Raw genomic sequence first — 12640 nt, forward strand, 5'->3', positions numbered from 1 at the left:
CCAAAATATGAAATGGTTAAGTGTTAAGATGGAGACATGGTGGCTTCACAGTGCCCTCAATATAAATGTTTGGCATTACCAACTAGTCCAATGATTCCCAACCAGGGGTACTAAGCCAATCCACAGGTGGGTACTTAAGACCATAACAGTAATGGTAAAATGCAACCATGGGGGTACACGGGGCAGATGAACCTTCCAGTTGGTGGTAGGGAACCACTTAATGTGATCATGAACATGCTCAACCAATACAATACTTCCTAGGCAAAACTAGTTCTCCACAGGTAGATGTATGGTTCCATTTTCAAAAACATGCTCACACTTAAGACCAATAATCAACTGCCATTTTTCCACCCAAGTAATTGTGGAAAGATGTGTCAGACAATAGTAATTTAAAATGACACAATACTGCCATTACCCCTCCCTAGCTGTGAGCAGCAGTCCATCATGCCACTTGGTAGATCAGATTCAGGAAACTGGCCCAATAGTCTGATCCATCAACACAAAGAAATTAGAGACCTGGCTATCTTAATCATTGAGAGCACGGTGGATTGATAAATGCAAGGACAAGCTCTCTTAAGATAATTTATTAAGACCATATTGTCGGTTCAACAAATCACCCTCAACACGTATGCGCTTCAGCCAAACACGGCATCAATAGTCACTTTAATCTGCATAGCAAGTCAGAGGCCAACATTTTAAAACAAATCGTCCATGACACTTTATTAAAAAAATCAAAACAAAGTTACAAAATTCAAACTATACAGGAGCCTAAAGAGAAGGATTTTGTAGGGATTACACTTAAAAGACAACAGTCCAGTGGGGAGACTCAAGGTCTGGAGGGACGCATTCCTGGGGGTAGTGGGCCTGGAAAGAGAATATTCAGGATTAGTTAAACAGTGCCATGGCTTGAATAATGAAGGATTAACTCATTTTAACATCAAGTCACCAAAGAGAGAAAACTCAGTCTGAGTTCATGGTTCTGGGCTCAGAGTAATCCTGCTTCAATGAGCTTCATCAGCATCAGGTTCAGCTCTAATGAAAATCATCACCGCAACAGAACCAATGTCTCAAAGGCTGCGTTTACACAGACAGCTTAATTCTGATCTTTTGCCACTAATTGGTCTTTTAACCAAACAGACCTTTTGCCATTAAGAAAAATAACCGAATCCAGCTGACTAAACGCAGACAAACATCAACTTTACTCAGAATCCTGAAAGAAAGTCACCCTCACCTCTCATGCCTGGGTGTGGTGGCCTCATGCCGGGAGGGGGCATGCCCATTGGACCTCCACGGCCAGGGAGCATTCCCATTGGAGGACCCATGGGAGGCCTCATGCCTGGGGGAGGGCCCATCATACCTATAGTGGGCAAAGCATACATTATGTTAATCCTACTCATTAAATTAATGTAAGCATAAATACTCACTTCCTAAATACAAATGTTGATCATGCGAAGTTAAGTGAATGTTCTGGGCTCACAGTAATCCTGCTGATGTAATGTTTCAGCATCAAGTTCAGCTCTAATGATCAATCATCACTGCAACAGAACAAAAGTCTACTTCCCACTGCAAATGAAGCTAGGCAGCCGTTGTGATTCAGTCCTTACCTGGAGGGGGTGCACCGCGACCCATGGGAGGGGGTCCTCCTCTGCCTGGTGGGTACTGTGTGGGGGCACCAGCGAGGGTGGCACCAGCTGCTGCAGCAGCGACAGTTCCCCTGCCCTGTGGGGTCATTACCTTGGGAGGGGGAGGGGGGGTCAAGGCACCATATTTAACAAACCAAATTTCATAGTTCCAAGGCCCCAACTCAGATTTCAAAAACTCCGGAGACAAATTAATACTTAACTTGTGTAATCAAACTCGTGCAATTATACAAAACTCTACATTATGACCGCCGCTCAGATGCAGCAGAGAGAAGATTCTGTTTTAAAGAACATGATAATTTCTATGCACTTTACCATGACTTTCAGCAAACAAAACCGATACTGCTAAATATATTGGTTTTTGAATTTTAAATTTGCCAAGCGGTGTTCTATCCCGAAAACAATATTTTCATAGGTTTGGACGTAAGCAAAAGCATAGTACCCATCCAAGAATTTTAATTACAGAAAAATCTTTGGAAATCCTGCTTCAATGAGCTTCAACTCAAATGAAATGCCTCCCTTGAAAAATAACCAAAGTCTCACCCTTTTAGAACTTCAAAACTGGAAAGCTGCAAGCTAATCCCCAGTAATCATCCACCATATAGCCATTATCCATCTTTAGTTTTCTGTGAGATGGGATAACAGGAAAGGTGTGACCCAAGACCTTGGCCTTACCTGTTGCGAGGGGCCTCCTACTCCTCTGACCGGCCCAGCGAGGCCTGCAGGTGCCTGGGGCATGGGTGCTCCGGCAGGGACGCCTCTGCCAGCTGCCCTGCCAACTCCTGGGCCTCCTGCTACACCAGCGAGGGGCACACGGGCAATGCCAGTCTGAAAGGGGAGCAACACTAAGTCAGATAACACACCTATGAATTTCTAAGTACAGTTAAATCGCAGATGATTAAACAGCTCTGGGCTCAGAGTAATCCTGCTTCAATTGGTTTCAGCATCAGGTTCAGCTAAAATGATAATCACTGCCACAGAACAAAGTAACTTGTAAACCTCTCACAATGATCCAAGTAAGCCACCCATCGAGTAGGAAACCCCAAATGGTTGATAAAATGCCTTCATTATGACAGACACTGAGCATTTACACTGTAGGTGGTGCGGAATGGCTTACATCTTTGGGAGGGGGTCCTTCCACTGTCATGGAGACCAGATTCTCTCCTCTGAGCAGCACCAGGCCCAGTACCCTCTTCTCTTCACGCTCAGGCTGTTTAGAATTCTTGGGCCTGTCAAGAAAGGTGGGAGTATGGGTTAAATCAAAATATATTTTTTACCTTTAAGTCTAGAAAAGTATACAGATTTAACAAAACTCATTTTAAGTCACTGTTCATCCAATAGTACACACAAATGTTACTTCTGCCGTTCGAAGCCTGCCCTGTTTGAAAGCGGCAGATGTAATGATAGAGATCCAAAAGCAATTACTGATTGTTCTTAACAAAAAACATCACTTACTTGATCTTTCTGAACTCGTCGCAGTCACACAAGATGAGGTTCATGTGTTTGTCAAAGGCTTTGAAAGTCCCGATGAAGATACGACCGTCCTGCAGGATGCACCGCATCCTGAAGTCGATGTGTTGCAGCATCTTACTACTCTTTCCAACAGTCTGTAAAATTAGGCATAAATCAATTCATGAGAAATTTGCAATACTATAAGACTTGACAAACCTCAGAGTAATCCTGCTTCAATTAGTTACAGCATCAGATTTGGCTCAAATGAGCATCACTGACAGAACACACATTGATCCAAGTTAACCACTGATTAGCAATCATTGACGTCATGGAATTTAATAAATTCTTAACTTAGATCATGTTCAGACCTGAAGAACAAAAATGAGCCTTGGTTGTAGCAACTAGAAAACTAGGTAGGTTCTAGATTGAATATATTAGCCAGGTACCGCTAGCTACCCCAAAAAAATGGACTAGCAGACAGACAAGCGGCACTTTCGCCACGATAAGAGGTAAATTGTCAGGTGGAAATTTCGATAGCAACATACAATCATGATAACATCGGCGGGCTTGGAGCCTAACATGAATGCAGCCAGGTATGAGCATGCAGCCAACCAACTAGCGTTAGCTAGCTATGTTACTTAAACAAGTTCTGGTCATGGTCAACTACGGCCAGGGTTCAGTTTTGCATGGACGTGCTGGTCAAAACTGTACTGTATGCAAAAGCACATTACAACAGGAACATACCGTATGCAATTTGTTTCAAGTGGCGAATGTAGCTAGTTAGCCATTGTAGTCTTATAAGCTAAGAGTGAAACAAAGGCCTACACGCCTACGTTGCACTGACGTTCATCACCGGGAAAGAGAACAGAAAGTTTCCACCGAATAAAAAAAACTGAAATATATCATAAAACACGTAGATCATACTTCAATTGAGTCCAGAATAAAGCCTTACCATGATTGCAGTTCTGATGGCTCCGATGTAAGTCGGATCACGCCAAACAAACTCAAAAAATTGACCCGCGAAGCTCCCAAACTAGGTGCTGCCAGGTCCGTCTTTATCCGCGAGTTGCAGGAAGTGACGATACACTCGTGTGAACCCGTTAAAAGCGAGAAGCGCTCTTTACACGCCACTTCGATATAAACTATGTCCGGAAGTAACTTCTTAGTAGCATATGTTAGGAGAATTTCCATAACAGGTTAGGATATTTAAGTTAAATTCAGGAAAAGGTTTACGAAAATGCTTTCCTAACCTGCTACGAAAATCACTTCCGTTCGTAGTTGCTAACGAAGTTACGTGAAAAGTGTGTCCCCGTTAAAACCACCGTGTGTCATTCATTCAGTCACTCAAAATAACGGACCTTGCTATCGTGGATTTAAAATGGTTAAGGCAAGGGTGAAGGATAGTGTAAAGGTTAGGTAAGATTTTTAGTTAAGGTTAGGGGCTAGGGTAAGAGTAGGGACATCCCAAGGATCCCGGATAGCACAACACTCAAAATAACATCTAATTTATATTTTTGTTTCATAACTCAATTGTACACATTTAAAACAGTTACTGGTACACATGTATGATAATAATATAATGTACGCTCTGAATGGGTTCTTACGGGAACATAGAAAGTGAAACACAATTATTATTTTTTTGCGCAAGAGTCGCGAGTCACATGGCTTTGACACATTTATGACTTGAGACTTCATTTGATAGAAAGTAAAATAACTTGACTTGACTTGGAGCCTCAACACTCAGGACGCGACTTGATACTGATTACTTGTAATTGTCTGCCCAGGTTTTGTCACTCATTTTGTGGCACATATTCTCAGCGGATTATTTTCCACACAGCCAGGGACAGTAATGCCCTTGCAAAAAGGAAAATAAAAAAATGATTGGCTAGGGAGACGCACACTCAGCCCTCAGATTAGACCAGTAAACTGTCAATCTCCACAGGCCGGGGTAAACTAGCTCAGTGAGAAAGGTTTGGCGTGTTAGTTGGGTCATGTGGAATCGGTGAGGGTAACTAGAAGTGGTCTAGTGATAATTGTTTGTGTTTCTGTTGGGCAGAGGAAGAATGCGCTCGAAGTAAAACGAATGGGGCCAAGAAAAGTGAATTGTTTCGTTCTCAAGAAAAGGGAACCAATGAAAGGAGTGATAACTGGGGTAGTAGTAAATATAAACGTTGACCAGTGTATGTGATGCTCGTCGTTTGATGCGACGCAGACATGGTGGGGAAACAGAAGAGTCATTGTCTGTCTGTTCTTTTGAGTTTTGAAGTTGAGTCTTTGCCTGACAAAGTGAAGTTGGGATATATAAGTTATCCTGTAGTAGCGTATGTGCCGAATACATTAAGAAATTACTGGTGTCAAGTTTATGGGCATGTGGCAGCAGTGTGTAGGATGGGAGGGTACAAGCTATGAGACCAAGGAATGTGTTAATTGTAGAGGTGCCCATGGAGCTGGGGATTAGAAATGTCCCATGTGAGAGAGGCAGGTTGAGGTTTCCAGGGTTAGAGCAGAAGTTGTCATACGCTGAGGCAGTGAAGAAAGTAGAGGAAGATGGGTGGGAAGATGGGAAGTGGTGAGAGTAGTAGAGATATACCAGTACAGAGGGATAGGCAAAAAAATATATTAAATCAGTTAGAGTAAGATTGGATTTTTAGCATTTATAGAAATGGTTATCAATTATGCTGCTGGGATGGAACGGAAGTCTCAGAAAATTGAGGTTGTGGTGGCAGCTGCAGAGAGGTATTTGGGTGTGCGAGACTTGACAGCAGAAGAGTTACAGGATGTGTTAAGTGGTGATGTCCCATCCTTTCAGGGTGATGGCATGAGGTAGGAATAAATACATTTAATTAGTGGAGTAGGGGGGGGTGTTAATTTAATTTGATATAATTTTGAAACAAGTGAGTATAGTGTTAGATGGTAGGGTATTTATTTAGTACTTTTTTTTCTTCAATTAAAGTATAAGGGAGTTGTACTCCAGTCTAGTAGGTGGCTGTAATGCAACAAATTGGATGCCAACCGCTGTTAAACCTTATAAAAGAAGAAGGTTTGGTGGGTGGGTTCCCACTGAATGGGAAAAGTATTTTTTTTCAAACATATTTTATTTGGCTACATAACATTTGCATTTTATATTTATACCATTGCTTATTCGATCTAGTCACTAACATAGGCCTATGCCATTGCACCAAATTCTTGTTTCAAAAACATCTAAACTAAACGCAACATCTAAACGCAACAAGTTGCGTGTCTTGAATGTTGATCAATGACCTGTCAACATCATTTGGTGCACAAAGGAAAGGCTGTCGTACACTTCGATCCAGAAAATCCCAAACACGCTCAATGGGTGACATGTCTGGTGAGCAGGCCCGGCACCACGAGGGGGCAAAAGGGTGCAATGCCCCCTTAGTTGGAATATTGTGCCCCCTCAGTTTTGTATCCTTATTCTGTACCACAATCCGTCATGTCCAACTGATTTGTTGTGTATGCTTCATTCATGCAACTCCCTTGCATGCATCATACGTACGTCGTACGTCATACACATTTTACCAGTTTGATTGGCCTTCACAGTAGAAGGGCGGGGTAAATTTGACCGTTTAGGTTTACTTTCAAAGTTACATACTACGAAGAAAAAAAAGTTTCACAGTGCAGCTGGATGTAATTTAGCTACGTTTAACAGTTAGGTAGGTAGCTGATAGCGTGATGGATGTTAGAAAGTGGCTTCGCCAGGGCACAACTGCAGCATCGGATCAAACTAATCAAAGTGGCGGGGAGGGGGAGAACCCCAAGGCCACTGAGCCGATGCTAATCACCAAGGCGAAGGTCGCCGAGGCACGCATCAAGCAAATAACATTAGAAATGCATGGTACTTTGAACCGAAAAACAAGCAAGGGATGCACAGGAAACAGAGATTTCAAAACTTGTGAATTCTGCACAGCTTGCAAGATATCGTATGTATTTATCATCGATTGTGGAATTTCCTGCTGTCAACGAGCTTCCTCTCAGGGTAACTTTGGATGCGATGGACGCAAGAGGGGAAGGGGGTGGTGGACTATTCCTGGTGATGTTAGATTATACGCTCAGGAAAGACAAGGAACTTGCCTTAAGCACAATTCCCTGCAATGCCACATACACATCTCATGACATCCAGAACAAAATAATTGGGCTCATGAGTGAGGTAGTCACAGAGGAAATGGTGAAGGAAGTAGGTGATTCATGGTACACAGTTAAAGTGGATGGGACTGAAGACCCAACCGGGTGCGAGAACATTTCAATTGTACTCGTTATGTGGGCGAAAACAACCGTGTTAGTGAGCAGCTAGTGTCAATGGCAACGAGTAAAGAATGTGATGCTTTATCGCTGACTAACTTGGTTCCTGTCAGAACTAACAAATGTTGACCTTAGCACCGAGAAGATTCTTAGTCAATGTTATGAATGGTGGTGCAGGACAAACTGAATCGGGAAGTGCCGTATGTGCATTGCTTTAATCACCAGCTGCATTTAGTCAAAGCGCACGCTATGTCCTCTTGAGGTTGCATTGGATGACTTTTTTAACGTGTGTAATTTCCCTTTACAAGTTTCTCAGGAAACAAACTGTGTCTGCGCAATATTCAGGAGAGAAACTGGCCACAGTGAGTGTCATTATAAAATCTCTGGACAGCATCATCCACCTGCTCAGAGAAATCGAGAATACCCGCACCTACGGTACAGAGGTGCGACTTGAGGCTGTGGGCCTATTGAACGCTGTTTACAAACCGTGCTTCAGATTCATTGCCTTCATGGATCACAAAGTACTCAGCCTGCTCGACCCCCCCCCCCCCCCCCCCTCCCCCAACAAGTTATTTCAGGCTGATTAACTGATCTGTACACTGGCATCCGAGTCGTCCACAGTGCGTGGAAAAACTGCGACGTGACAGTGAGTTTGATGAGTTATGGGAGAAATACATGGACACCTCTGCTCCAAGCAAACGGTGAAGAGTAGTGAGTAGTAATCTGAAAGAATATGTGGTCGAAAACAACAATGGGCCAGCAAGAAGGAATAAATGAGAGGGAGTCCAAAAGACTGTTTTTCAGCACTCTGGATGCTGTACTGGGAGAAATGTCAGCAACATTAAACGAACAAAACAGTCAACTTGTCGAGGCCCTGTGTGCCTTGCACCCAGAAAATGAAACCTTTATGGATGTGAAAAAGGTGAAACCACTGCTGGACTTAATCTCATTAGACTTTGTGGAAACTGAGTTTACTGTCACACGCCAGTTTCTACAGACTGAAATCACCTGATCTGGAGAAGATCGGGGGCATCTAACAGCAATGCTTTACTGTGATGACTGGCATTGAAACTGGGATGAACATTTGAAGCATCCACGGCAATTTGTGAGAACTCTTTCAACATTGAAAAACGTATTCAGTGAGCACAGACGAAGCATGTTGCACGGGAGGAAAGCGCAACTGATTCAACTGGCATTTGAGAGGGATTTTAGAAGCAAATTCCGTGGGGAGTGGGAACGAGGGACTGCTGAGGAGGTTCAACACAGCATCAAGGCGGCTGCAACTCTTTTGAATCTGGGTACGAACAGGCAGCCTGGCTGGGCTTGTATTATTTAGTTATTTGCTAGCTTTTGGAAATGCGTGGCAAATGTCAGAAATAGGCGTAGAAGTGATTTTCTTTATTGGAGTTGCTGCCAAGTTTTCTGCTTGATTTCTGTGATTGGATTGGAAATGTTTGGTTTATAATCAGATTGTTTTTTAATGTTGTTTTATATGGTAGAAGAGGCGCTTTGCATTACATTGATAAGGGTGGGCAGACCTTGGCCAATGGTTGAGTAACGATGTAGCTATAGTGTTGCCATGGAATACTAATTTCTCTGATATCATATGCAGCGTAGTACTGCACTCTCCTGTGAAGACAGCTTGGTAGCTGCGTCCAAGCTGAATTGTACTGATAAATCCTGGTAGTGCATTGTACATTATTGTTTGCTTTCCGCTATTGGAAATGCATTGTATTGGCATTGGTTATTACAGTAATTAGCAACTGTTTTGCATTGCATTGATGACTATTATGCATGTAGCATTGTCATAACTTGCAATTGCTCCAGTTGGTTATGAATTGTCCATGTTTGTAAAGTGGTGCAGTAGCCTGTATTCTTGTGGCAAGACAGCCGTGTGTGGCTGCAAATACATTGTGTGTAATTGTACTATCGATTATTTTCCATCCTGTGTTAACAGCAAGTGAAAATAGTTGTGCCCCCTTAGTCATTTCTAATGCCCTCTTGCTGAGTTAATCCTGCTGCCGGGCCTGCTGGGAAATGTTCAGTTTCCAGGAATTGTGTACAGATAATTGCGACATGGGCCTTGCATTACCATGCTGAAACATGAGGTGATGGCGGTGGATAAATGACACGAAAATGGGCCTCAGGATCTCGTCACGATATCTCTGTGCATTCAAATTGCCATTGATAAAATGCAATTGTGTTCACTGTCCGTAGCTTATGCTTGCCCATACCATAACCCCACCGCCACCATGGGGCACTGTTCATAACTTTGACTTCAGCAAACCGCTCACTCACATGACACCATATGTCACACGACACCATCTGCCATCTGCCCTGTACAGTTGAAACCGGGACTCATCCGTGAAGAGCACACTTCCCTTCTTGATATGCCACTCCTGTCAGGTGGATGTATTATCTTGGCAAAGGAGAAATGTTCACTAACGAGCATGTAAATAAATGTGTTGACATAATTGTAGAGAAATAAGCTTTTTGTGTGTATGGAACATTTCTGGGATCTTTTATTTCAGCTCATGAAACATGGGACCAACACTTGACATGCTGTGTTTATATATATTTTGTAAATATACACCTCAATGATGGTACTAGCTATATCTAAAGATAACTGTAACATTGCACTACCTTCAATACTTATGGGATGAAGATGTAACATATTCTGGTGAATTAATTACAATATTTTTGAGGAAGAAAAAGGCTACAGACTGTAACAGACAGATCATGTTTTCCAGTGGTGACCTGTCATTCAGGGCAGGTTGGGCCAAATAATACAAAATATGTGTTGCCTGTTTTGCAAGTTATTTTAGGATTAATATGTGTCACATATCACTTTGCAAACAATGTCAAAATATATATATATATATATATAAGGTAATAAAGCCGCATACAAACAAGGGCTCTTTTTTGCTTTCTTAAGGCAGCTCCAAAATACAGATGTTTCAGCCTAGCTCAGTGCTTTCTGTTGTGGTGGGGCAGCCATCAGAAAATACAGAGCGTAGGGGTTGGTCGTTTTCTCTAGTTATGCTGTGATTGGCTTAGAGTTCTCTCACTCATGTGGACACTACGTCACAGCAAAATCTACAGGGTGAGCTTTAAAATTCAAGCCCCTTAGATGCTGCCATAGATTTACATTAGAAGTGTCCATCCAAGAAGGCTAAGGGCATTGGCCAAAGAATAAATTAAGTCAAATCACGTTATATCTAATGTAGCTTTGATTGGACTGATCATGTCAACATCATACTTTCAAAATCTTAGCAAGCAAGCTAGACAAGCAGTCATCATCATTAATCAAGTCGACAATCTACTGGCAAATCCTTTTCAATCCTTGTCATATGAAGATAAATTATAGATAAAACGTATCAGTGCTCATCGGCCATTGGACATAAAATTTACACAACAAATTGGAAATCGCAAATTCAACAATGAGTAGTTTGGAAGGAATCAGTGGCTAACTGCAAGCGTTGCAAAGCAATCACTAGCCTGCTATTCAGTGGCAAGTGTGTGTGGTCCAATTCTGGGGTTAAGGGTCTCTTTACCAAGCTTAAATGGATAAACATTCACATGCAACACCATGTGCCAGAAAAGGTTGAATACATAGGACATGCTGTCAATCCAGCATAACTTCTGCCATGTTCAAAACAACTGGAAACTCACAACTGGGAATTCTCCAATTTCAGTGAGTTCAAGACAACTGGGAACTCTGAAAAAAAAATATTTACAACTGGGAAAATATCTTGTGAACAGTCATCCAGCTCAGAATTCCAAGTCGGGAACTCGGGCCTCTTTCTAGAGCTCCGTCCTGAAGATCACTGACGTCATGATTCAACCTTGTTTCTTTCCAAGTTCCCAGTTGTCTTGAAAGCACCATCAATCTAGAGAATGCCACTTTGATGACAAAGTGCAAGGACCGCCGCGCCCGCCACCTTCCTGTTCAAGTGAGCACAGCACAACAAGGTGAGTCCTACAATGTATTGTATGCTGCTGCATAAATTATGAAATATGACATACTGTAGTTAAGAAAGTAATACTAAGTGTATGTAGTGTAGTAAGCTGTTAGTAGCCCATGTGCCTCACCCTAATCATTTGATCCCTTTCCCCCTCATAACTTAGCCTACTGTTCTGACTTGGTGTTGCACATGTAGCCTATAGCCTGTTTTAGAGAAATGTCATCATCGAATGTCGTAAGAGCTTTGTCTGATTAAATGCCCCCTTTATTTATCCTATGGTTCTGACTTGGTGTACAGGGAGAATACTGTAGGAATGGCCCATGTTCTGAATTATGTCGCTGTACATTTCAAAAGTGCTGAACAAATAGTTATATTGACTACATCAGTCTTAACTCGCTCATTGTCTTAATCGAAATTACAGATGGTTTCTTATCCGCTCATTGTTCCCTTATGCCATAGTTTGTATAGCTCAATTGTCCGTAGAAACCACAGTTGTTTATGCAAGTTAGCCATATCAGCTGTTTTTTTAAGGCAGTAAATTAGGCTGAAATAACTGTTTCGCTGCCAGACAAGGCTCCGCTGATAGTCAGGTGTAGCTGTGGTAAGGATTCACTCCATGGTGCTGAAAAGAAAGCTCTGCTGTTGGGACAGTTTCTGTAGGCCCAAACAGTTTGTTGTCACCGTTATAGTGCAAATAATGTATTGTTTAGTGTTCTGTAGTGGCTTTGCTGGCATGCATCTAAAATAATGTGAGTTTGCCCCACCAAGATTTACATGCTAAAATTGCCACTGATGCTTTCCATCCGATTCTGCATCATCCGCTGCACAGAGGTAGGCCATAGGATCCTTCTTGCTCTGGATTCCAGAGAAGTGGGAATGTGACATATCCCGAGACGATATTGACTGCTATCATGAATGACTTTCAGCTCAAAATGCAGGTGTAAAACGCCGTTTGTTTCTGTATCTTGCGTTTCGAAAATGCATCACCGTTTACAGGCTACATTTGCGCAGCCATTGTGCGCGAGTGCATGTGCGGTGGTTGCAAGCTTTGAACCACTCCTTTTTGGGTCTTGGGGGTCAAAAGGTTTGAAAACTACCGAGCTAGCGAACAGATTGGGGATTTGCTGTACAGCTAGAGGATCGGGTGCAGCCCAACGGCAAATAAATTGTAGGGAGAGAGTATTGCTATAAATGAAAATGCAACCCCCAAAATTGTTTGGTGATCAAGAACATGAACAAATGGAGCAACAATTGAGAGCATAGGTCTACAGGACTTTACTCTAAACTCGACCGGTTCTATTTATGACTGACTTCGAACTTGTG

General features: G+C 42.4%; 1 protein-coding gene across 1 annotated transcript; it reads right to left on the reverse strand.

The window, feature by feature from the left end:
• Nucleotides 1–629: 629 nt before the first annotated feature.
• On the reverse strand, nucleotides 630–4160 carry snrpb (small nuclear ribonucleoprotein polypeptides B and B1). Its single transcript, XM_021610678.3, has 7 exons — nucleotides 4045–4160; nucleotides 3096–3247; nucleotides 2758–2869; nucleotides 2316–2468; nucleotides 1605–1734; nucleotides 1232–1357; nucleotides 630–864 (listed from the first exon to the last, which is right to left on the reverse strand). Exons 1-7 carry the CDS (start codon nucleotides 4045–4047, stop codon nucleotides 827–829), a joined length of 714 nt encoding a protein of 237 aa, XP_021466353.2. The 5' UTR covers nucleotides 4048–4160; the 3' UTR covers nucleotides 630–826.
• Nucleotides 4161–12640: the final 8480 nt, after the last annotated feature.

Source organism: Oncorhynchus mykiss, chromosome 7 (assembly GCF_057628025.1).
Source record: "Oncorhynchus mykiss isolate SJ-2025 chromosome 7, ASM5762802v1, whole genome shotgun sequence".
In the NCBI taxonomy this organism is placed as follows: domain Eukaryota; kingdom Metazoa; phylum Chordata; class Actinopteri; order Salmoniformes; family Salmonidae; genus Oncorhynchus; species Oncorhynchus mykiss.

Bases quoted from the DNA above. Each gene is read 5' to 3' on its own strand.
- snrpb (XM_021610678.3), bottom strand. The intron at 2,469-2,757 runs GTAAGCCATTCC...CTCCCCTTTCAG, and splicing joins AAGGACCCCCTCCCAAAGAT to ACTGGCATTGCCCGTGTGCC. The intron at 865-1,231 runs GTGAGGGTGACT...TTCTCTTTCCAG, and splicing joins ACCACACCCAGGCATGAGAG to GCCCACTACCCCCAGGAATG.